General features: G+C 41.1%; 1 protein-coding gene across 1 annotated transcript in view; it reads right to left on the bottom strand.

Annotated features, from left to right (window-relative positions):
• Window positions 1-26,464, bottom strand: part of TRPC7 (transient receptor potential cation channel subfamily C member 7) — a 229,017-nt gene extending 202,553 nt beyond the window's left edge. Inside the window, exon 1 of the mRNA XM_078450799.2 lies at window positions 26,355-26,464. Coding sequence (XP_078306925.2) covers window positions 26,355-26,464 — 110 coding nt within the window. The remainder of the gene's footprint in view (window positions 1-26,354) is intronic.
• Window positions 26,465-26,953: the final 489 nt, after the last annotated feature.

Below are 26,953 nucleotides of genomic sequence, written 5' to 3'. Positions count from 1 at the left end.
ATACGTGGTCTAAAGAAGGCACACACTGTCTTATCCCAGTAGCACTCCTTGTGGTGAAAACCTCTGAGTTCCCACTAGGATTTCTAAGTTTACATACGTTAAATCAGCCTCTATTCAGTAGAATCCCATGGCCACCAAATAACCCAGAGGGACCTTTCATATTCATGGTTGTAGGATTTCATCTCTGTGTAAATGTTTCAGATAATTTGCCCATACAGGGCAAGGGACACACTCCTGAGAACTGGACTCAATTTTCAGACATTCACATCTTTTGTCTCTGTCACCCCTCTGACAAGTTTTAATGTCAGCATGCGTTTTAGTGGACTGGAAAATTCTCATCTTGTAACTCAAAGTCAGGGACTGAGAACAGAACAGTGAGATGTTTTGAGTGCTGCTGTTGCTTTGTAAGTTATTTTGCAGTAGCACATAACCCATGTCAGGCAAGTACATTATCTCTTTGGAGAGTTAGTTGTTGTTTTACTCTTCGTTAGTTTGCTTTTTAGCTAAGCAGAACTCCAAACAGGTTGGTCTGGAAATACCCATTTGCTTAGTTCTTGGAGGCAAAGGGTGCCAGGCAAGGAAGTTTACTGGGAAGGGAGCAAGTTGGTCAGCTGAGGAAGCAGTGTCAGGAATAATTAGGGAAAATGAGTAAAGAAGCCCATTGTAATATGTGATTGTTGATATGGGGGTGGCCTCTTTCTGTCTTTTAAGGCCAAAGGTGCCTGTATTAGTTACTCAGTTATCTCACACTCAGCTTAAAGCAACAAGCATTGACTATCTCATAGCTTTTGTGGAGCAGGAACCCAGGAGCAACCTAGCTGGGTGGTTCTGGCTTGGGATCTGTCAGGCCAAGCTTTTGGCCAGGGCTGCAGTCTCTGAGACATAACTGGGGCTGGGAGTTCACCCTTCCTGTGGCTCATTCACGTGGCTGTTGGCAAGGATCTGCGATTTGGACCTGTCCATAGCTCTATGAATGACATGGCATCCCCCAGAGCAGGGATGAGGTAGGGGGTGGGGTGGGGAATCCACTTGGAAGCTACAGTCTTTTTATAACCTAATCTGTGAAGTGTCATGCCGTCATTTCTGCGATATTCTCTTTGTTAGAAGCCAATTACTAACTCCAGCTTATCCTCAGGAAGAGGGGGGTAAGCTTCACCTCTTGAGAGAAAGAACATCACAACTCCTGTGGACATATTTTTAATGGCCAAGGAAGTGCCCATGGTCCAAGTAAACTGCAAAAATATTAGGAATAAATGCTTAGAAGTCTCCAGATGTGGAAAAGGACAGACAATAGAAGTGAAAAGCTGTCCTGACCAGTGTGGATAGGAGAGGCTCAGTGTGGGGACAAGAGTGCTGATGGATAAAAAGAGTCAGAGGGATGGTCATAGATCTGATGAGAGAGGAAAAGTTCCAAAGTAAAGAGAGCGGAGATCAGAAAATACAGAGATCAGCAGTGATGGAGATGCATTGAAAAGAGTAGAGGGCAGCAGGTCTGACATTAGTCTAAGTAGAAAAGAAAGCAATCAGGATCAGCCAAGGAAAGGTGATAGAGAGAGCAGGCCTAGCCTGCAGGCAGGTGTGAGGGCCAGAGGAGCGTGGGCCATACATACAGGGAGACTGCAACGAATGGGAAAGGGCTCTGGAGGCACAACTTGGCCTGGCCACTTAACTGTTCTGAGGCCTGGGGAAAATTGTTAACTTACCATTTTTATTAGACAAAAATGATCAAATATCATCAATTTCATATGGGTCAATGGAATATTTTGCCTCCCTGAACTATGACTTCTTCAGCTCTAAGATGCAGTTGAAGTAATGCATGTGAAAGGCTGGGTTCCGTGCCTAGCAAGTGGGGGCCAGTCCATAACTGGCAGCGCCTTTCACTATCAGGTCAACCCTGCTGGGCACAGTGGCTGAAAACCATCACTGGAAGGACCTAAGGGCTGTGTAGCTTAGGAAACAAAGGGCCAGATTCATTCCTGATCATGGCTAATTCATTTAAAGCAATTCCCTTCCTTTTATGGGCCTAAGTTTTTCCACCTTTAAAAGGAGGAGATTGACCAAGAAAAACTCCCATGACTCTTCCAGTGCAACCGAGAAGTTAATAAAATAAAACAGGACCCCATTGGTATAAATCGCTTGATTTTCACCAGCAAAGTGCAGTGTCAGACTGATGAAAGAAGTAATGGTAATTCTATCCCTAAACCTTGTTATTAAGTTAAAGGTGTGTGTGTGTGTGTGTGTGTGTGTGTGTGTGTGTGTGTGTGTGTACCTGCCTCCATCTGCTTGTGTGTATGTGTACTGTAGAGTGTCTGAGTGTTTCTGTGTATCTGTTTCCCTGCATGTGTCTGTGGGTGTAGGAGGGAGAGAAGTGAAGGAAACATAGTGGGGAAGGGACCAGGAATATGTAGTGTTCTTGCTCAGGGCCAGGGACCGAGCAGTGGGTTAGGGATTCAGCAGTGACAGATGAGGGTCTCTGTCCTTATGGAACTGTTGGCTTAGTAGGCCTGGCCTCTGCTTTATTCTGCACTCAGTTTCTCAGTCTGAGAAATGGAATTTCTGGAGCATTGGAAATAACTTCAGGCCCATAGTGTAAATATTAATTATACAGTCAAGAGCTGTAGGCACCAGGGGAAGTCACTGTTTATTATGCCTCTTCTAGGAATCTACTAGAGAGGCCTTATCACTTGGTTGAACTAGAGGCTGTGATGATTGATGTGACATAGGAGCATGGGACAGGTGGCCCTGAGCTTGCATGTGGAGAAATTAACACTTTATGGCTCCTCCACCCCCTGCCTCTCATTCAGAAGGCAACACTTGGCTCAAAGCCAGACTTTCCAATTATGCCATCAATAAATTTAGTGACATTGGCAAGCGAGGCAGAGGAAGAAAGTGTTTGATTTACCTCAGGGTCTAATTTCCACCCTTACCCTCTATCACTGGTGTTGGTAACTTCATCGTGGACTCTTTGAGGAAAAATAGGAAATAATCATTTAATGGTCACGTTGGAGATTGTTGATTTATAGAGCCAACATATGTTCCCTTGTGTACTTTTTATTGGAATATTATACCCCATCAAGTCATTTCCTCCAGACAGGAGCTGAAGGCACCTAAATCCACAAATAGAAAGGGTCAAAGTTAAATTCACCAGTGAGTTGGATGAAGGTGGGCCTGGAACCACACACCCAGGACAGTGGTTATTCCTAGTGTCACAAGAAGGAGAACATTCTGGCTACGCTGGATGTTGCTTGTCTTGAAGTCATCTTCCTGATGTTTATAAATGTTTGTGAAGTTTGTCTGTGGTGGTTCTTATATTCGCACTTCCCCAAGGCTGAGACCCCATAAGACTTGGTACCAGTGGGGCTTAAGAAATGCAAGAAGTCTCTGAATGAATGGACATGTTAGAACATGGGCAGGTTAGGGTCGGGGCTTGTTATGAACTCACCGTGCTGAGTTCTCTCTTTGTAGGGTTTCACTTGTCTCTTCATGAGGCAGCCATCAGTGTAAGTTGTGGCCCATAGAAAATCAGGAGAAAAGAGAAAGGGAAGAGTGACCTGTTCCTTGCTCCCCCTGCCCACCTCTGAAGGATCCCAAGGAAAGCATTCTCATCTGCTGCCAGAAGGGGCATCTCAGAAATCAGCCATCCCTCTTCTAGCTGTTATGGGTATTTAGCTCTGAATGTCTTCCTTAAAGAACAACCCATTCAGCCAGCATATGTCATTTTCTGAGTCCTTTCTAACTATGAAAGTCCTAGATGACGTCTTTTTCCAACAGAAGGCTGTTTTGTCTACGTTGAAAATCTGTTGTTTGGTGTAACTACTTTCATGAATTATCTTAGCAAGATCTTCTGGATAACTTGCCACAGCTCCTGTGACTGTACTTGCTGCTTCAACGTGGACTTTTATATTATGGAGATGGCTTCCTTCCTTAAACCTCATGAGCCAGCCTCTCCTAGCTTCAGACTTTTCTTCTGAAGCTTCCTCACTTCTCTCAGCCTTCATAGATAGAAGGGAATTAGGGTCTTGCCCTGGATTAGATTCTGGCTTAAGAGAATGTTGTGGCTGTTTGGTCTCCTGTACAGACCACTCAAACTTTCTTTTCGTCAGCCATAAGGCTGTTATGTTTTTTTATAATTTGTGTGTTCACCGGAGTAGCACTTTTAATTTCCTTCAGGAACTTTTTTTTTGCATTCACAACTTGCTAACTGTGTGGTGCAAGAGGCCTAGCTTTCGGCCTCTCTTGACTTTTGATATGCCTTCCTCACTAAGTTTAATCATTTTTAGCTTCTGATTTTAAGTGAGATGTGCAACTCTTCCTTTCACTGGAACACTTCAAGGCCACTGTAGCATTATTAATTGGTCTAATTTCAATATTGTGTGTCTTGGGGAGTAGGGGAGGCTCGAGAAGGAGAGAGAGGGGGAAGGACTAGTGGGTGGAGCTGTCATAACACATACATTTATCAATGAAGTTCAGCATCTTATTTGGACACGGTTCTTGGTGCCCCAAACAGTTACGATAGCAACATCAAAAATCACTGATCACTGATCACCATAACAAATATGAAAGAGTTTGAAATATAAAAGATATATATATATCTTTATATATATCTTTATATATAAATATAAAAGAGTTTGAAATATTGCAAGAGTTACCCAAAGGTGACATGGGGATGTGAAGTGAGCTCTTGCTGTCAGAAACACAGCTTGCTTGATGCAGGGCTGCCGCACACATTCGACTTGTGAACGACACAATATCTACAAGGTGCAATAGAGCAAAGTATAGTAAAACCAGGTATGCCTGTACTGTGAAAGGCTCTCTCCCTTGTTTCTTGGCTTGGGCCTCTGTTTGACTATGACTAAGTCCTGTGGCAAGCAGGGGGCTGGAGATGGGTCTAAAGGGAGGTGACTAAGGAGCACTGGACCCCAGTGCTGAGCCTACTGGACCCCACCGGACCCCATCTGAGAGCATCTGAAGCCCTGCCGACTTCTTAGCCCCTAGGCCATTTTGAGTACCCCAGGGACCACTTGGAAGGCAGCATCCACTGAGAAATGGCAACAGAGTCTGCGGGAGGAAGTGGGGCCCCCAGTGTCCTTCTGATGTTTCTAAGGTCGTTGAATCCTAATCTTTCTCTTTGTTGGCAGTCCACGTAAATGTAGAATACTTGCTCCCTATCTCCTGCTAACTAAGCTTTGGAAATCTGCTTTTTTATGTGGGAAAAAAATGGAGCATTTTCAAGGAACTTATTTGCCAAATTGGGCCATCAAGTTTATTATGCTGTTTTTTTCTTAAAGTCTCCAATTTACCCAAACTGCACTTTCATACTTGGTCCTGCTGTGTTTCTGCCATCTTGTGACCCCATTTTTAAGTTAAAAATTTTTTTTTAGTGCATAGCTTCATTTCCAGCAACCCCTTGCAGATTAAAAAGCCTAGAAAGCATCCATGTTGGGATCTCTGTGTGACAGCATTGAGAGTGTCATCTGAATGCAGCAGGAAGTCTGACAGACACTAAACTTTTTTTTAGAAGCTAGAAATTCTGCCATTTGTGGAGTTAAAGACAATTTCAGCATTTCAGGATGAACACTGCCATTTGTCTTTGGAGTAGAGCCTCCTAAAATTCTTGGAGGACCATCTCACTGATGTGGGCCCTTTCAGCCATGCACATATAGAGCAATTAATAGCCCCCTCATTTTTCTTGGAGAAGCCCCACATGTACCAAAGAACAAGATGGAAATCCTGCAGTCTGAGATTTTAAGTGTTTTGTTCTGAAAAGGCAACTGGCAGTGCTGGCAGTGTGTCTTGTCCCTTGGAGGTAGAGACCTGTTTTCTTTCATTTTGTTTTGCTTCTGCCTCTGGATTTTGCCTGCCCTTGTCTGTTCCTAGAAAACTCATGAGTCTCCTCACCACTCCAGCATCTGCTCATGGCAGAAGGGCAGCTCGAAGCAGACAAGGGGGTAGGGGCACAGGCCTCAACTCTCTTTCTGGTGAGGTGAGATAATGAAGGGGGACCACTGGCATATCTCATGCTGTCACTTAATCTGGTAAAAGGCCAGATGTTGCTAAATTTCCTGTTGACCTTTATGCCTTTCTTTTCCAGGGTGTGGTTATGGGTTTCCTCCTGAAAAAATTGGGGTTTCCACTGTCAACCTGAGAAGTTAATCCTAGAGCAGGAAGGGTGCTGGTGTTGGATGGGAGTGTGGAAGGACTTCTTCCTTAATTTGGAGCCGAGTGAAGAGGGTGTGAGAAAGGTCATGGATGTGAAGATGCTGGGAGCATCCTACCAAAGGCTCTGAGTTGGGCCCACTTTCTGGGACAGGCTAACAGATCGGCAAGGGCCGGCTGCCAAGTGCATACTGAGTGAGGTAGAGCCCGCGGGCCTTTAGAACAGCCCGCGGGCCTTTAGAACAGTTCCAGGAGTGTGTAGTTACCTCTTTGGGAGCAAGTTAACATCACGGCCTGCCATGAGGAGTGAGAAAGCACAATGCCCTGTCCTGGAAGTTGAGAAACTGTGGTAGTCACCAGCAGAGGCCAGGAGGAAGTGGTGGCTGGTCTGGTCAGAACAGCAGGTTCCAGAGGATGTGCTTGGTGAAGTTGCTGGGGATTTGATAGAGGGGTTTATATAAGTGGGGTTTATGCTATAATAATTTGAGTGTAAAAAAAAAATGGTACCTTTGTTTGGTAGTCACAGAGTGGTGAGCATATGGACTTGGTCTTTTCTGTGGGGATCCCCATAAATAACAATACGTTGTTTCTATTCATAAACTCCAAATTAAGATTACATTGGTGTATGTGATTCATGCCAAGGCTCAGGAATGGAGAACATGGGGAGGACCAGAAAGACAAAGGCTGAGAGGTTAAGATGGACGGGCACATGGTAACACCTGTGCAAGTAGATGAGGCCAAACAGATTTTTTTCTCTAAACTTGCTCATTCTGGAGGTCATCGAACTGGCTCTCTGTGTCTCTGTTATGCTGAAAACCATGGTTTGTGGAGTGAGGTCATTGCAGTGCTGACCACTAGGATATTAAAACAGAAAAGAGAGGTGCCTGTGGCTCAGTCGGTTAGGCATCCTACTTTGGCTCAGGTCATGATCTCCTGGTCGGTGAGTTTGAGCCTGGTGTTGGCTTCTGTTCTGACAGCTCAGAGCCTGGAGCCTGCTTCAGATTCTGTGTCTTCCTCTCTCTCTGCCCCTTTCCTGCTTGCTCTTTCTCTCTCTCTCTTTCTCTCTTTCTCAAAAATAAGCATTAAAAAAATAGAAAAGACAATGTAACATTTGTGGAAAACATTAAGAGCTGGAAGGAGGTGTGATTATAAAAACAAGTTCATAAACTTTTGCCTTTTCGGAGACTCTGATGTGAGAAACCAGTAAGAAAACAGAAATAAGGTGTTTCTAAGCTTACTGCTGAACTCAGAGCAGTGATGTCTGATTCTACTTCGAGGTCAGGCTTTGAGATTCTACTTTGAGGTGAGCTAATTCTCTGTGAGTTGGAGGAGTGCCCTGCCTCACTCTGAACCTCATTTTCCCCCTAGTAGAACCACAAATCAGACTTAGCTAGTGCCCTTCCTTTCCAGCTGTGATGCTTTAGGCCTCTGAGTGGGGTTGCCAGTTGCTGGCCACCTGGCCTTTCTCAAATTGAGATGCTTAGAGCGCTGCCCTTGGCTGCATACATGCTGTTAGCTTAAGTAGAGGAAGGAGGGCTTTCAGGTGTCCGAGTGTGACAAGGGAGAAGGCCTGTTAACGTGGGCAGCATGCATGCCTGAAGGTCCCTTGTCTCTCTGCAGCGCTCCCTGGTGTTTCTGGGCATCACACTTAGGCATCCAGGTTACTTGCAGGAAACCAGGTACCTATTATGTAAGGCAGGGAATGCATCTTGAGGGTGTAAGGATTGCTGGGTCATTTCCCTTAGCCCAACCTTGCATACAAAACAGCAATATTCAAATGCTGTTTATTCCCAGTAGAAAAGCAGAAAGGAGCATAAAGCAGCATTCCTGTCATTTCTGCACAATTCCAGATCCCAAGCGGGGCCAGGACCAATGGGAAAGCACACAAAACAAGGGAGGAACGGAACTTCTTTCTCTAGAAACAGAGTAATTTTATCATGAGCTTTAAATTAAAAGTGTGTCCTGGGCAGCTCTTGGCTTTTGGCAGCCAGTGTTCATATCACATTCTGGTTTACAAGCAGCTGATATGTGATTCCGGGTATAACAGTTATCTGTAATTGAAATCATCATAAAACAAATCCCCCCTGCACTGACTGAGACAGTAATCAACATCAGGAATACTGTGTATATAGTATTCAGGACCCATAAAATATTCAAGATTAATTTGCTGAACTTCATTCAGGCTTCCATCAGCGCTGTCACCTGGGACCAGAGAAGCAGCGAATTAATTCTGAGCCGCCATTAGTTTCAAAACATCAAGAGCAACCTCCTTCGTGTGGCTCTATTCTGCACTGCTTTTCTGCCTGTGCAGATACTTTTTGGAAAAATCAAACAGCGAGAATGCAAAATTCTGGTTGGCCATAGGAGGTACTCCGGTGCCCCTCCTGGTTCCCAAACTCTCCTTCCTTCCCATCTCAGTGACCCTCATTTCCTCCTTCAGTTCCCTAAAGTCACACACACTCAGAAAAACAGAAAATGCTGTCTTTGATCAACACACTGGGAACTCCCACTTAGATACCAAGTCAAGGGAGGGGAAATGCCTGATGGCAATGCACTAGGATTCGAGTCAGGAAGTGGGTCTAGTCCCGGCTCTGACACTAATTGCTGTGTCTCTTTGGACAAGTTGCTGTCCTTCTTTAGGTTTTAGTTATACATTTTAAAAGAGAACTTTGAATTTCTAGAATTCCTTCTTATCCTTTTGTACTTTGATTTTGCAAGGAAGGCTGGCTAGATGCTTTTAGGTTTCTCCTTCCTCTGTTCAATCTGATTTGTTACTTTCCTTCAACAATATTCTATCAGTCCATCAACCGATGAATGGATAAAGAAGATGTGGTTTATATATACAGTGAAATACTACTTGGCAATGAGAAAGAATGAAATCCTGCCATTTGCAACAACGTGGATGGAACGGGAGGGTATTATGCTAAGTGAAATAGTCAGGCAGAAAAAGACAGGTATCATATGTTTTCACTCTTATGTGGATCTTGAGAAACTTAACAGAAGATCATGGGGGAAGGGAAGAGGAAAAAATAGTTACAAACAAAGAGGGAGGGAGGAAAACCATAAGAGACTCTTAAATACAGAGAACAAACTGAGGGTTGATGGGTGGGGAGTGGGGGAGAGAGGAAAATGGGTAATGGACATTGAAGAGGGCACTTGTTGGGATGAGCACTAGGTATTATATGTAAGTGATGAATCACAGGAATCTACCCCCAAAACTGAGAGTACAATGTATATACTGTATGTTAGCCAACTGGACAATAAATTATATTTAAAAATATATATCTTGTTCACTAAAAAGGAGAACTATAGACCAATTTCCCTGATGAACATGGATGCAAAAATCCTCAACAAGATATTAGCCAACCGGATCCAATAATACATTAAAAAAATTATTCACCACAACCAAGCAGGATTTATACCTGGGATGCAGGGCTGGTTCAATATTCACAAAATAATTAATGTGATTTATCACATCAATAAAAGAAAGGACAAGAACCATATGATCCTCTCAATAGATGCAGAGAAAGCATTTGACAAGATACAGCATCCTTTCTTGATAAAAACCCTCAAGAAAGTAGGGATAGAAGGAGCATACCTCGAGATCATAAAAGCCATATATGAACGACCCAATGCTAATATCATCCTCAATGGGGAAAAACTGACAGCTTTCCCCCTAATGTCAGGAACAAGACAGGGATGTCAACTCTCACCACTATTATTCAACATAGTATTGGAAGTCAGCCTCTGCAATCAGGCAACACAAAGAAATAAAAGGCATCCACATCGGCCAGGAGGAGGTCAAACTTTCACGCTTCGAAGATGATATGATACTCTATATGAAAAACCCAAAAGATTCCACCAAAAAACTGCTAGAACTGATTCATGAATTCAGCAAGGTTGCAGGATATAAAATCAATGCACAGAAATCGGTTGCATTCCTATACACCAACAATGAAGCGACAGAAAGAGAAATAAAGGAATTGATCCCATTTACAGTTGCCCAAAAACCCATAAAATACCTAGGAATAAATCTAACCAAAGAGGTGAAAAATCTATACACTGAAAACTGTAGAAAGCTTATGAAAGAAATTGAAGAAGACACAAAGAAATAGAAAAAGATTCCATGATCCTGGATAGGAAGAACAAATATTGTTAAAATGTCGACACTACCCAAAGCAATCTACATATTCAACGTGATTCCTATCAAAGTAACACCAGCATTGTTCACAGAGCTAGAACAAATAATCCTAAAATCTGTATGAAACCAGAAAAGACCCCAAATAGCCAAAGCGATCTTGAAAAAGAAAACCAAAGCAGGAGGCCTCACAATCCCAGGCTTCAAGCTATACTACAAAGCTGTAATCATCAAGACAGTATGGTACTGGCACAAGAACAGACACTCAGATCAATGGAACAGAATAGAAAACCCAGAAATGGACCCACAAGTGTATGGCCAACTAATCTTTGATGAAACAAGAAAGTCTCTTCAGCAAGTGGTGCTGGGAAAACTGGACAGCGACATGCAGAAGAATGAACCTGGACCACTTTCTTACACCATACACAAAAATAAACTCAAAATGGATGAAAGACCTCAATGTAAGACAGGAAGCCGTCAAAATCCTCAAGGAGAAAGCAGGCAAAAACCTCTTTGATCTTGCCCGCAGCAACTTCTTACTCACCATGTCTCCGGAGGCAAGGGAAACAAAAGCAAAAATGAACTCCTGGGACCTCATCAAAATAAAAAGCTTCTTCACAGTGAAGGAAACAATCAGCAAGACTAAAAGGCAACCAACAGAATGGGAGAAGATATTTGCAAATGACATATCAGATAAAGGATTAGTATCCAAAATCTATAAAGAACTTATCAAACTCAACACCCAAAAAACAAATAATCCAGTGAAGAAATGGGCAGAAGACATGAATGGACACTTCTCCAAGGAAGACATCCAGATGGCCAACTGACACATGAATAAATGCTCAACATCATTCATCATCAGGGAAATACAGATCAAAACCACAACGCGATACCACCTGACACCTGTCAGAATGGTTAACATTAACAACTCAGGCAACAACAGATGTTGGTGAGGATGCAGAGAAAGAGGATCTCTTTTGCATTGTTGGTGGGAATGCAAGCTGGGGCAGCCACTCTGGAAAACAGTATGGAGGTTCCTCAAAAAACTAAAAATAGAACTACCCTATGACCCACAGTTGCACTCCTAGGCATTTATCCAAGAGATACAGGTGTGCTGTTTCGAAGGGGCACATGCACCCCCATGTTTATAGCAGCACTATCAACAATAGCTAAAGTATGGAAAGAGCGCAAATGTCCATCGATGGATGAATGGATAAAGAAGAAGTGGTGTTTATATATATATATATATATGTGTTTATATAAATATATATATATGTGTTTATATATATATATGTGTTTATATATATATATGTGTTTATATATATATATGTGTTTATATAAATATATATATATGTGTTTATATAATAAATATATATATATATATAAAACAGAGGAGACTCATAGATATGGAGAACAAACTGAGGGTCACTGGAGGGGTTGTGGGAGGGGGGATGGGCTAAAGGGTAAGGGGCACTAAGGAATCTACTCCTGAAATCATTGTTGCACAATATGTTAACTAATTTGGATGTAAATTAAAAAAAAAAAAATTAAAAGTGTATATGTATATGTATATGTATATGTATATGTATATGTATATGTATATGTATATCTATATCTATATCTATATCTATATCTGTATCTATTTATTGAGCCAAAAAAAATATTATTAGCATCTCTCTCCCCTTTTGTCTACTCTCTATTCTCTTTGACCTTGCATATCATACTTGTTTTATTCCTTAACTATTATTTTAGTAATGTTTTAGGCAGGGGTAGACCTCAATGTACTTATTCAATCCTTTAGGTTTATCTTGAAGTTTCTGTGACATTTAATCTTCCAAATATGGTCGTACTGTTATTTTTAAAAAATGTGGATTTATTGTTTTGAGAGAGAGAGAGAGAGCACATGTGCAGGAGCAGGGGAAGGGAGGGGCAGAGAGAGAGAGAATCCCAAGCAGGCTGTACACTCAACTCAGAGGCTGATGGAGGCCTTGATCTCACAACCTGAGCTGAAACCAAGAATCAGACACTTAACCGACTGAGCCACCCAGGCACTCCAGTGATACTGTTACACTCTCATTATTCCAGATGAGGAAACACAGGTTGGAGAGGTAAGGAAGATTTCCCAGAGCCACACAGTTAATAAGTGAGAGTAGAGATTTTGAACCCAAGGTTGCTTTCTTTTTGGCTTGTTTTTTTAAAATATAATTTATCGTCAAATTGGCTTCCATACAACACCCAGTGCTCATCCCAACAAGTGCCCTCCTCCATGCCCATCACCCACTTTCCCCTCTCTCCCATCCCCTATCAACTCTCAGTTTCTTCTCTGTATTTAAGAGTCTTTTATGGTTTGCCTCCCTCCCTTCTGTTTGTAACTATTTTTTTTTCCCCTTCCCTTCCCCATGGTCTTCTGTTAAGTTTTTCAAGATCCACATATCAAGATACCAAGGTTGTTTTTTTTTAATTTTTTTAACGTTTATTTATTATTGAAAGACAGAGTCAGAGCATGAGCAGGGGAGTGGCAAAGGGAGAGGGAGACAGAGAATCTGAAGCAGGCTTCAGGCTCTGAGCTGTCAGCACAGAGCATGATGTGGGGCTTGGACTCACAAACCACGAGATCACGACCTGAGCTGAAGTTGGACGCTTAACCACTGAGCCACCCAGGTGCCCCCAAGGTTGCTTTTTAACAAAACCTGTGTCCTTAGCTACCTGGATGTGCTGGCATTGTGGGTTCTTTCGCAAATGTTGTAAATTTGGTTCCTGTGTGTTCTCCTCTGAGCGCTGGGTTAGTTCTTCACACACCAACAACACAGAGTTCTGAGCTGCAGAACTGAAGAAATACCATGGACCATGGCAAAGAGACTAAAGAGAAGGATATTCTGATAGGCCCTTGAGGAACGGTCTGCCAGCCTTTTCCCCTGTGCATCATCACATGTTGAGAGAGAAATGTGCCTTCTGTCATGATTTAATTTCTCTCTATAAAATATATGGTCCTCTGCCCCTCTCTGCAGTGGTGGCTAGAATCAGAGTGAGGAAGACAATGCAGGGGTTTCTTTCATGCACACTCTTCTTTGTTATTTTTTAACTGAAATTTCTATTGAGGTATGTATATATTCACACACAGTTGTAAGAAATAATATAGGGATATCCCTGTAATATACCCTTTAATCATTTTTCCCTGATGGCAACATCTTGCCCTATATTATTTTTTATAGACAGTAAATATTATATCAATACATTTTCATTGTTATAGGTTCCGATAATACTGAAGTATACAGAACAAAGCCTGAAGGTCCATTTTGAGCCCCGTTCTCTCAGACTCTGTCCTCATCTGGGCCCTCCTCCAGTTTGCTGTGCCTCCTTTGTCCATTATACTTCCTCCCTTCTGTCTTGGTGTTATGGCCAGGGTCATTCTGGGACAAAGTGGAACTTTGGGATTTCTGGATGATTCCATGGAACCCCCTTTTTGATTGTAGGTGATATTAGCAGCTCCCAGTCTCTACTCTTTATCTGATTGTCTGACAGCCTCTCAGTTCCTTTTTTCCATGCTTCTGTGTCCCCAGTCAGAAAAAAATAGTACCTAGTGTGTTATATAATATAGATCTATAATATCTGTTCTGTACTTAGTGGGACCAAGTATTATATTTAGTAGTGCACCGTAGTCTGTACTTAGTTGAAGACATTGACTTTATTTGTCTTATTTAACACAATGCCCGGAAGTATTCTCAGCATTTTAGAAATATTAATTCATTTAATCCTTATAGTAATTCTGTGAGGAGGGCATCACTGTTATTTTCATTATACAGGTGAGGATGTAAGGTATGGAAAAGTTAAGAAAGTTGTTCAAGGTCACACAGCTAGTAAATGATGGAGGATTCAAAGCCATAAGTCTTGCTCCCAGAGTCTGAGCTCGTAACCACTTACACAGCCACTTCTCAACCATGCACTGATAGAGAGTTCACCTCTTTTCCTTTCCTTTTCTAATATTTACATACATATTCCCTCTGCAGTAGCTCCTTTTTTGTAGGCTATAAACGTGTTGTAATATTTGCCACCTTAAAGTGCACGCGCGTACACACACACACACACACACACACACACATGCACTATCCTTTGTGTCTTGAGCCCTTGCCTCAAGTTACCACTCTCTTTCTTTCTTCCCTGTGCTCATTTATACCAAGCCTCCAGAGACTCCCTTGCAGCTTCTGTCCCAGTTCCTCAACGGATTCACTGCTAGAGCCCCTGCCATTAGAGCTCCGGCCTGCACTGCTCCAGGAAACTGCCCACGTGTTCTCAAAACCCTCATTTCCTCTTACCTCTCCATATATTGATGTAATTAATTATATTAATACATTTCCTAATATGAAACCATTCTGGCACTGACGTCAGTTTTCATTCTTTAAACTTAGTGCTGGATTCAATTTGCTAATATTTTATTTATGACTTTGGTTAGTATCGGATGGACGGACTATTTCCTTAAAACTCGGAGAAGCATAGGAAGTTCTTTGTAGTTCATTTGATTTCCTTGTTAATTTATAGGGGTTGATTTCCTTGTATAAATAGTTTTACTCTCTGGGTTGTTCATGTCTCTCCCCATGGGATGTCTCTAGTCTACCAATTAAAAGGGAAATAAATGGGGGCGCCTGGGTGGCGCAGTCGGTTAAGCGTCCGACTTCAGCCAGGTCACGATCTCGCGGTCCGTGAGTTCGAGCCCCGCGTCAGGCTCTGGGCTGATGGCTCGGAGCCTGGAGCCTGTTTCCGATTCTGTGTCTCCCTCTCTCTCTGCCCCTCCCCCGTTCATGCTCTGTCTCTCCCTGTCCCAAAAATAAATAAAAAACGTTGGGAAAAAATTTAAAAAAAAAAAAAAAAAAAAGGGAAATAAATGTGCTTTCTAATTATCACTGAATAGGCACATAAGGTTATACCTTCACTTTGAAGCATGGATTCAGAAAGCTAGAATAATCGGAAAGCAACACAGCATTATTTTTTGGGTCCCCAGAAAATGCAGATTGGTAGAAAGAACATTCGGCCCTTGAGAATAAGCCAGGGAATAATAGTAATGATTGTGGCAAAAATCTTATTTATTTATTTATTTATTTATTTATTTTTAAATATGAAATTTATTGTCAAATTGGTTTCCATACAACAACCTGTGCTCATTCCAACAGGTGCCCTCCTCAATACCCATCACCCACCCTCCCCTCCCTCCCACCCCCCATCAACCCTCAGTTTGTTCTCAGTTTTTAAGAGTATCTTATGTTTTGGCTCCCTCCCTCTCTAACTCTTTTTTTTTTCCTTCCCCTCCCTCATGGTCTTCTGTTAAGTTTCTCAGGATCCACATAAGAGTGAAAACATATGGTATCTGTCTTTCTCTGTCTGACTTATTTCACTTAGCATCACACTCTCCAGTTCCATCCACGTTGCTACAAAAGGCCAGATTTCATTCTTTCTCATTGCCACCTAGTATTCCATTGTGTACATAAGCCACAATTTCTTTATCCATTCATCAGTTGATGGACATTTAGGCTCTTTCCATAATTTGGCTATTGTTGAAAGTGCTGCAATAAACATTGGGGTACAAGTGCCCCTATGCATCAGCACTCCTGTATCCCTTGGGTAAATTCCTAGCAGTGCTATTGCTGGGTCATAGGGGAGATCTATTTTTAATTTTTTGAGGAACCTCCACACTTGCTCTTTTCTTTTAGAAATAAACATGTCTTTCTGTGGAGAAGTAAACGGGAAGAAAAATTTCAGAAAGATACATCGTGCTGTTAGCTCCAGAGATATGAAATGTTGAAGAAGATTCTTATCTAGCCTATAGCAAGAACAGAAAAGAAAAAGCCTTGTTTGTATATCAAAATAGGATTGAGATTGTGTTCTCTCTGCCATATGCAAATCCCAGTCAGGGTTTTCTATTTGCACTAAAATCTTCACTCTTTTCCTGAGACCAAACCAACACATCAAGACAACACAGGTGCTGCAGTTGCCAACAGGGCATATCTTTGTTTTCTGAAGGCAGGTGTGTTCGTGGGAGAGAGACCAATACTTGTTCACTAGCCTGTTGGTCTGTGTAGGTTGGGGCCATGCCTCCCAAGCTCCCAGATGAATTTTCAACACTGAAAAGTGAGCCTGGCACCCAGTCAGAGTTCACTGATATATGCTAAATGGATGAATGAGTGACTGCACCCTCTCAGACATCGCGCTATGACTGCCCCTGTATATATTTTGTATACATATTTTTTCCCGAATCCATTCTTTTTTTTTCTTCCAAGATTTCATTTAAATCCGAGTTAACATATAATGTACTATTGGTTTCAGGAGTAGAATTTAGTGATTTATCACTTACAGGTAACACCCAGTGTTCATCAGAAGTGCCCTCCTTCATGCTTATCAACTTTTTAGCCTACCCCAAACCCCCCCCCCACGTTTCCTCCCCAAACCTTCAGTTTGTTCTCTATAGTTTAAAAGTCTCTTAATGGTTTGGCTCCCTCTCTGTTTTTATCTTGTTTTATTTGTCCTTCCTTTCCCCTGTGTTCATCTGTTTTGTTTCTTAAATTCCATTTATGACTGAAATTGTGTGGCATTTGTCTTTCTCTGACTGATTTCCCTTAGCCTAATACACTCTAGTTCCATCTACATCATTTGCAAATGGCAAGATCTCATTTTTGATGGCTGAGTAGTATTCCATTGTGTGTGTGTGTATATATATATATATATATATATATATATATATATATATATACCACATGTTATTTATGCATTCATGAGTCGATGGGACATTTGGGCTCTTTCCATAATTTGGCTACTGTTGATAGTGCTGCTATAAACATTGGGGTGCCTATGCCTCTTCGAATCAGTATTTTTGTATCCTTTTGATAAATACCTAATAGTTCACTTGCTGGGTTGTAAGGTAGCTCTGTCTTGATCTTTGTGAGGAAATTCCACACTGTTTTCCAGAGTGGCTGCACACATTTGCATTCCCACTAACAGTATAAGAGGGTTCCCTTTTCTCCACATCCTCACCAAAATGTGTTGTTTTCTGAGTTGTTAATTTTAGTCATTCTGACAGACCTAAATGTGAGACAGAGAATCCTCAAAATCCTACAGGAGAACACAACAACCTCTTTACCCTCGGCCATAGCAACTTCTTACTAGACACATCTACGGAGGCAAAGGAAACAAAAGCAAACATGAGCTGTTGGGACTTCATCAAGATAAAAAGCTTCTACACAGCAAAAGAAACAGTCAACAAAACTAAAAGGCAACCTGTGGAAAGGTAGAAGATATTTGCAAATGACAAAAGGGTTAGTATCCAAAATCTATAAAGAACTTGTCAAACTAAACACCCAAAAAATAAATAATCCAGTTAAGAAATGGGCAGAAGACATGAACGGACATCTCTCCAAAGAAGGCATGCAAATGGATAGCAGACACATGAAAACATGCCCAATATCACTCATCATTAGAGAAATGGAAATCAAAACCACAATGTGATATTGCCTCCCACCTGTCAGTATCCATTCTTTTTTTTTTTTTTTTTTAATCCAAATTAGTTAGCATAGTATGATAATGGTTACAGGAGTAGAATCCAGTGGTTCATCACTGAATATATAACACCCAGTGCTCATCCCAGCAGGTGCCCTCCTTAATGCCTATCACCCATTTACCTCATCCCACCACCCAGCACCCCCTCCAGCACCCCTTAGTTTGTTCTCTATATTTAAGACTCTTATGGTTTGCCTCCCTCTCTGTTTTTATGTTATTGTTTCTTCCCGTCTCCTATGTTCATCTGTTGTATTTCTTAAATTCCACATATCAGTGAAATCATATGATATTTATCTTTACCTGACTGATTTATTTCGTTTAAAGCCCAGCTATAGCACCATCATCTCTATGACATACAGTAATTGTGTGAATACAGAGGACAAGTTATCTAACTTGCCTTAGATTGTCAGAAAGCCTTCATGGAGGAGATGCTGTTTGAGTGGGGTCTGTGTGGATTAAGAAGCAGGGAAGAGAGAGAAGGCTTTCTAGTAGGAAGGAGGAGCACCTCTATAGTTGAAGAGGCTTAGGTGAGGGGAAAGCCATGCTTCCCCCACAGTCTCAGGTCTCTCCCCTCCTAAATGCCCCCATCAGAGGCTCTGAGCTGAGACTCTCCAGCACCCTGAGTGCCAGGAGCATCCATCACATCTCTGCCCCCACCTGCCCATGGGTTCCAGCCAGACCCACATTGCAGGAGAGCTAGGGAAGGAGCGAGCACTTGTATGCCTTCAGCGAGCTGTGGAGGGAGCATGTGAACCACCTTCTACTGCCTCCTCCTCTGGTGGCTCCCAGGACGCAGTACAGGGCCCAGCCCATTGCAGGTCTTCATAATTATTTCTGGGATGGATAAATACTGGAATTTCGGAAGTAGTCATCACCACACTCCTCATCGAAAATAACCCTGGATTGTGTTTTCATTCTCAGGACACTCCGTGGAAGAGTGACTTGGAACATTTCCATCCCCACTAAACATTCAGACAGTGACTTCTCCCTGTTTTCCTCTGGGTAGTTAAACATGCCACAACATGAGGGGATAGCCTCTTGTCCAAGCTGCCACCAGGCACTAAATAGTGTGGCTCATTCTGCAGTTGGAGCTCATTAGCATTAAGAGAGCTGGGGATGTGGGAGACAGATGAATGGCAAGATTAGGTGCATAGGAATTGCAGTCAACCAAGACCAGCAGCAGGGTGAAAAACAAGTTTCCCATCCAGTATGTTGTAGAAAGGCAGTCACTCCCAAGAACATGGGGACGATCACTTTGAAACCCCTGCCGGGTGCGTTGGTAGTAAAGGGGAATTTGAAGGAGCTAATGCTCAGAGCCGTATCGTTCTCTTTCTGGTCATAGTGAGGCTCTGGCTCTCCTTGTGGCTCTATAACTTGCTACACTGAATTCAGTTTTAATCTGAAAAAGGTTGAGGTATTAGGACAGATTTCATTCCAGGAGGGGCGATGGACTTGGATTTGTGACCTGCCTCGGGCACTTTAGCAGGTCACGAACTCTGCCCTTCCTTCGTTCACTGCCTCCTTACCAGTCTATGGTTCAAGTTCTTATCCCTTGCCTCAGTTACTTTGTCAGTCTCCTGTGGCCTCTAGTTCCTTTCCCTGCTCCTTCTCTAATCCACGCCAGCGTGCATACACCTGACCATATTCTTCTCAGGAGAATACCTCCCAGTCATCTGCAGAATAAAATCGGAATCCCTTGATGTATGGGGCCTGTCCCCACATGGTCCTTGTCTACTTTCCCCTTCAGTCTCTGTTCATCTCTTTTGATCTCTCTTCTGTTCCCCAAGCAAGCTGTGTTATCTTCCACTTCTTTGCCTTTGCTAGTAATTTTCTTTCTTACCACCACTGTACCCTTCTTTCCTCGAGCATATCTGATTTTTTTCCGTTAAAATTCTGATTGTCACCTCCCCTTTGAAACCCTCCTACTGGCAGTCTCTCAGCCCCTCCGATGTTCCCTTGATACCTACATAAGTCTTATCAGAGCATTTTTCTCACTGTATTTAATTATTTGCTTACTTCACCACCCCACGGTATCAGTGAGAATGGCGACTGTGTTTGATTCCCTGTCACAGGATTCTCAGACCTGAGCAGAATACATAGGACATAGGAGGAGGTTAGGTCCTGCTGTCTCTCCACATTTCCCACCACCTCGTGGTCTATCACTGCATTCCCTCTCCTCACACCACATGGATTTTTAAATGCTTAGTTGTAAACATTTTTGCTGATTTACATACAGTAAAACGTATATGTATTTTAGTATATGTGTTTGATAAATGCATACAACAATGTAACCACCACCCTCATTAAGATATAGAACATTTTAATTGTTCTGAAAGTTTCCTCAGGCCGCTTTGCAGCCAACTTCTTACTTCTCTTATCACTTACTGTTTTGTATATAGACGTACTCTTTCCAGTTGTAGAACTTCATGTAAATGAGATCATACAGTATAGATCCTCTTCTAACTGTCTTTTTATACTCAGCATGTTTGTTTGATTCATCTGTGGTATGTGCTTTGTTCTTCTTTATTGCTGACTAGTATTCCATTGGGCAAATATACTGTAGTTTATTAACCCATCCATCTGTTGATAGACATTTGGGTTGTTTCCGGTTTGGAGCCATTGTGAATAAAACCGCGACCAATGTTGTTGTCCAAGGCTTTTTGTGGACACATGTTTTCATATTTCTTAGGTAAAATACCCAGGAGTAAACTTGCTGGGTCTTAAGTGTATGTTTAACTTGCTAAGAAGTGGCCGAATAATTCCCTGCAGCGATTATTTCATTTTACATTTCTACTAGTAACATACAAGAGTTCTAGCTGCTCCCCACTTTGCCAATACTGCTACTCTCAAGTCTTCTTACTTGCAGTCATTGAAGTGGGTGTGCGGTTGTGGATCATTGTGTCTGCAGTTTGCTTGTGTCCATGTTTAACATCGTTTCACATGCGTGTGGCCCATTTGCATGTCCTCATTCTTTTATTTTTGTTTAAACTTTTTTAATGTTTATTTTTGAGGTAGAGAGACAGAGACAGAGACAGAGACAGAGCTTGATAGGGGACGGGCCAGAGAGAGAGGGAGACACAGAATCCGAAGCAGGCTCCAGGCTCCGAGCTGTCAACACAGAGCCTGACATGGGGCTCAAACCCCCAAACCGTGAGATCATGACCTGAGCCCAAGTCGGATACTTAACTGATTGAGCCCCCCAGGCGCCCCTTGTATGTCCTCATTCTTAATGTGTCGTCTTCAAATCTCTTATCTATACTTTACTGGATAGTTTGTCCTTCTATTAATGTTTTGTGTCCCTTTTAAAGTATTTTGACCACCTTCGGGTTGTGGATGTTTTTTCTTTTGTTTTCTTCTAGAAGTTTTACGGTTTTAGCTTCTAAGGTGAAGTATATGATTCATTTTGAATTAGTTTTGTGAATGGCATAAGGTGGGGGTGAAATTCATTCTTTATATGAATATTTAATTGTTCCCTATCATTTTACAAAAAGACTATCCTTTAACCATTGAATTGCCTTGTCCCTTGTGTCAAAAAAAAAAAAAAAAAAAAAGCCATGTATCATACATGCGTAGGTCTTTTTCTGGATTATCTACTCGGCTCCACCGATCTACAGTCTCCATGTACACGAATGTCACATTCTCTTGATTATTGTAGCCTTGTAATTTATCTTTAAATATGATAATAAAAATCCTCTAATTTTGTTCTGCATTTTCAAAATTGTTTTGGAATCCTAGGTTCTTTAAACTTTAGAATCAGCTTGATAATTCCATTTGTTGAAAAGGCTTCTAAGGTTTTTTATTGGTATTAGATTGATTCTGTGGGTCAATTTCTATGAGAAAAGAGTTTTACTTTTTCGAGTAGAGGTCTTGCAGCTCTTGTTGAACTTATTCCAAAGAATTTTATGGTTTTGATGCTATTGTGAGTTTTATTATATTAAAAAAATAAATGTTCTATTTTAGAACAATTTGATATTTACAGAAATGTAGCACAGCTAATACAAAAAGTTCCCATGTAACATATATCCACTTTCCTCTATTTTTAACATCTTACATTAGTCATAATTAACAGGACAAATTTGACTACATTATTTTTAAACAAAGTCCATACTTCATTCAGATTTCCTTAGTTTTACCTAATTTCCTCTTTGTGTTGCAGGATCCAATTAGGGATATCACAGTATATTTAGAAGTCATGTCCCCTTACCTACCCTTGCCTGTCATAGTTTCTTAGACTTACTTTATTTTTAATGAGTTTCATAATTTTGACAATTTGTAGAATGTCCCTCAACTGGCATTTTTCTGACGTTTTTCACACGGTTAGTTGGGGTTATATATTCTTGGAAGGAAGACAACAGAGGTAAATTGCTGTGTTCATCACATCTTATCCAGCAGACCTACAAGCAATATGCTTATGACATTTGATGCTGACTTTGACCACCTGGCTGAGGCAGTGTGTGTAGTTTGTATCAAGTTTGTCTACTGTAAAGCTGCTCTCTTTTTCCTGTTTCCATACTGCACTCTTTGGAATGAAATCACCATCTGCAGCCCTCACATAAGGAGTAGGCATCTATGCTTCCTTGTCCTGGAGGGTGAAGTATCCACATGTATCATTCGGAGTTTTACTGCATAGAAGACTTGTCTCATATCACATTCATTTATTTATAATCATTTCTTGATTTCAATGTGGACTTAAAGATGTTTATTTTAAACTCTGATTTATAAGCCAGTCCTACTTATTTTGTTGCTCAAATTTTTTCAGCCTTGGGCACTGGGAGCTCTTTCATTTGCTCCTCTGTCCCTTTGTTATACCTCCATCATGTGGACCTTTTTTTTGTTCTTTAAGTTGTTCCTTACTTTCTGGCACTACGGGATGATCAGGCTCATTTTGTGTATTTCCTGCCTCAGACCCAGACTCAGATATTTCTCTAAGGAATACTGGTTCCTCTCAGTGGGGAATGGTATTAAAAAACTAAACTGAGATCTGGCTGCTAGGTGTGCTCACTGCTACTAGATGCTGTTATTTCTAGGTCCTCTCAGCAGACAGATCAAGGGAATACATTTGTGTATACTACCATGTGCATATACACATATCTATAACTATTTCTTTAGGTAGCCATCTCTGTTTATATTAAGATAAACATGAGTTGATGCTGAGGTCTCCAAGTCTGAGTCACCCACATGGATCTTTCTAGCCTCTTCTCCTTGTGTATTCGCAACTTCCCATCCCAACCATTTACTAAGTTGTTCAGTTATAGTATACGTGCATATCAGCTTCAGAACTGTTAACCCGTAGGAACTACTGTCAACTGGAGCCCAGACTTATAAATAGCTGCTTTTGCCTATAGTCATACAGATTTCACTCATTTCACAGTTATATACATTAGTACCCTTACCCTGAGCCCTTCCAGTGAGGTTGTTTACACGTTTGTAATACACTTCATTTATCTTTTCCATATTTCATCTTGGGACTCTCCCAGTTTCCTAAGTGGTTTTTAAAATTTGCATATATTAAGGTTCGATCTTGGTGCTGTAACATTCTGTGTTTTTAAATTTTATTTATTTATTTAATGTTTATGTATTTTTTAAAATATTATTTATTGTCAAATTGGTTTCCGTAAAACACCCACTGCTCATCCCAACAAGTACCCTCCTCCATGCCCATCACCCACTTTCCCCTCCCCTCACCCCCATCAACCCTCAGTTTGTTCTCAGTATCCAAGATTATCTTATGGTTTGCCTACCTCCCTCTCTGTAACTTTTTTTCTCCCTTTCCCTCCTCCATAGTTTTCTGTGGTTTCTCAGGATCCACATATAAGTGAAAACATATGATATCTGTCTTTTTCTGACTTATTTTACTTAGCATAATACCCTCCAGTTCCATCCACGTTGCTGCAAATGGCAGGATTTCATTCTTTCTCATTGCCAAGTAGTATTCCATTGTATATAGAAACCACATCTTCTTTATCCATTCATCAGTTGATGGACATTTACCCTCTTTCCATAATTTGGCTATTTTGGGGGGAGGAGGGGCAGAGAGACAGGAAGACACAGAATCTGAAGCAGGCTCCAGGCTCTGAGCTGTCAGCACAGAGCCCAACGTGGGGCTTGAGCCCACGAACCATGAGATTATGACCTGAGCCAAAGTTGGGCACTTAACCAACTGAGCCATCCAGGTGCCTGCATTCTGTGTTTTCTTAAAGTGAAAACCTTTTGTGTGGTTATAAATTTCTGATCAGTTTGGTAAATACCTAGAAGTCTGATTGCTGGATTATGTGGTAAAACTATGGTTAGCTTTGTGAGAAACTGGCAAACTGTCTTCTAAAGTGCTATGCCATTTTCATTTCTCAACAGTTATTCCATATTCTTAGTAGCCATGGATGTTGTCAGGTTTATTTTTATTTTTGCCACTGTAACAGGTATGTAGTCGTATCTCATTGTTTTAGTTTGCAGTTCCCTGATAATATTCACATCTTTTCTTATGCTTGCCATGTGTATATCTTTGGTGAGATATTTGTTTTATTATTTTCCCACTTTTTAATTTGATTGTTTTCTTACTGTTGAGCTTTAAGAGTCTTTTGCGAATTCGTGTTACAACTCCTATATCAGATAGGTATTTTGGAAAATACTTTCTCCCAGTTTGTGGCTTATCTTTTGGTTCTCTTAACAGTGCTTAATGCCAGCTTATAAGAAAGGTTTTTATTTTCTAATGAGATTAAATATTATTAAGATAGTATTTCTTTAATTCATTAAACATATTTTTTAATTTATTTAAACATTTATTCATACATTTTTTAATATCTTTGTGTGCTGAATCCAACCTCTGGAGTAGATTTTTAGGGATGGCTTCTATCTTGAGTATGGGTCACACATTGTTATTTTTCTTTTCTCTGTCTCTTTCACTTTCTGTCTCTCACTCTCTGGCACTCTCTCTCCAGTAATATTTGATTTGGAATGGATATTCGTAAGAATACATTTAGGAAATGTATTGAGTCTGTTATCTTCCTCTGAAGAGTGTTAATTTTTGTTCTGTTAGGCAGTTCACTTACTGGTTATTCACTTTCAACCTGTATAGACTTGGTTTTATGCTTCTTTCGAGTGGATCAGTGAAACATCTATGGTGTTTCCTCAGCTGCTCTAACTTGGTGGGACTTAGCCTCCAAACTTTATTTCCCCTGACGGATCTCGTCAGGTCTTGGTGTTAGGCTTTGTTAGGATAGGTATAGAGTATGCCTTATTTTAGGATGCAGTCTTTACTCTTTTGGCTTAGCCTTTCTGGTGTCTCAGCTCTACGTCTGGGATGTTAATGAGGTATTAATGATTTTTAGCCTCTCAGGCTACATTTAACCTCCAGTGTTCCCCAGCACTGCTTGACTGCTATTCTCTTTGCTCTGATCTCAAGTCTGTAGCAGCCAGTGGGTCTCATATTGTCTACCCTGCATAATCATAGTCCAGTCTTTAGCCAAAGTCTTGTGGGAAATGCCCAGTAGGCTTTGCGCCGGTCTCTCACTTACTATAAAGTGGTCAGGAAATTGTTCCTAAGCAGTTGATGTTCTCCTTACCTCAAGCATCATGCAGTTTCACTGTCTCCTAGCCAAGGTCTAAAAACAGTTGCCTCATACATTTTGTCCAGTTTTATAGTTATTTTCAGTGGGAGGGCCTATTGAAATTTAGAGCCAGTAACTCTGTCATAGCTAGAAAAAGAAGTCCCAATACAATATTTTTAATTTTTTTTTTTTTTTTTTTTTGTCTTTCAAGGACCTTCTTGAATACTATTTCTTCCTTGAAGTATCTGCTAATAATGCCAGGCAGAATTAATCTCTTTCTTTGTTTCATGTCCATTGCCTTTTGCACTTCTCTTATCACTGTGAAACATGGAAGAAGTACCTGTTCCTAGGTCTAATTATTTGAAGAATGCCATTATTGTGTTACAACTAATGATGGGTCTCTTGTGGAATGACAAGACTGGGGAGGGGCTGTCACAGTTTCTGGTTCTACTTCAAGATCAGTAACCAGCAGGATGCATTCCCATATGCTTCATGTTTTTACCCCACTAGAGCAAAGTTCATTAACAGGAGGGACTACATGTTTTTAATCTTTGTTTTCTCTCATTATGTTGAACATAGTGCCTGACTCATTGATGATGATGATGATGGCAGTGATAGATATTTGCCAGGTGCTAGACTAGACATTTTATTTAATGAACAATCATTTATATGGAATTTACCATGTGCCAACTATTATTCTGAGCCCTTACAAATATTAGTTTATGTACATGAATATATACGATAACTTTATGAGGAGCTCTGTTATCTCCATTTTATAGATGAGAAAACTGAGGCTGGAAAAAGTTGGATAACTTTCTTATGTGCTCATACACCTAACAAGGAGTAGAGTGGGGCTAGTAGGTAATCGTGGGATATTTGTTTGATTGCATAAAATTTGCATCTTCTACTTGATAGTGTTTCACTCCACCTTTATCGGGAGTGGTATTTTACCAATGTACACAGTGTGTACTTACCCTGCAGTGATTTGTCTGGTCATTCCAGGCTTCCCTTCTGCAATGTTCCATTTGATGGGTACAGAGCTTCCAGAGCGAGTTAATGGCTGTGTGGCTAGATCCAGAACCATAATGGCCCAATTCTTATTGATTGCTTGCAGTCACTGCTTCCAGATTGTATTTTGGGCAGAACAGCGCTTTTTGAAATGACCAGGAAGAATGTTATGCTTCTCCAGGAATATGAGTCAGGTCGTGAGCAAGTATAGTAGTCGCACCATGTCGGTGGTTTTGCTTTCTGCGGTTTTAGTTACCTGTGGTCAACCAGTCGGGAAGCACATGGTCCTCCTTTTGATGTATCATCAGAAGGTCAGTAGTAGCACAAAGCTATAGCACAATGCCTACATCATTCACCTCATTTCCTCTCATCACATAGGCATTTATCATCTCGCACCATACAAGAAGAAGAGTGAATATGGTACAATAAGATATGTTGCGAGAGAGAGACCACATGCACATAATTCTTATTATATATTGTTACAATTATTATATTATTAGTTATTATTTTTTATCTCTTACTATGCCTAATTTATAAAGTAAGCTTTATCATAGGTATGTGTGTA

Source organism: Panthera onca, chromosome A1 (genome assembly GCF_046562875.1).
Source record: "Panthera onca isolate mPanOnc1 chromosome A1, mPanOnc1 haplotype 2, whole genome shotgun sequence".
NCBI classification, from domain to species: Eukaryota; Metazoa; Chordata; class Mammalia; order Carnivora; family Felidae; genus Panthera; species Panthera onca.
The sequence above is the reverse complement of the archived record's forward strand: the minus strand, read 5'-3'. Positions and strand labels throughout refer to the sequence as shown.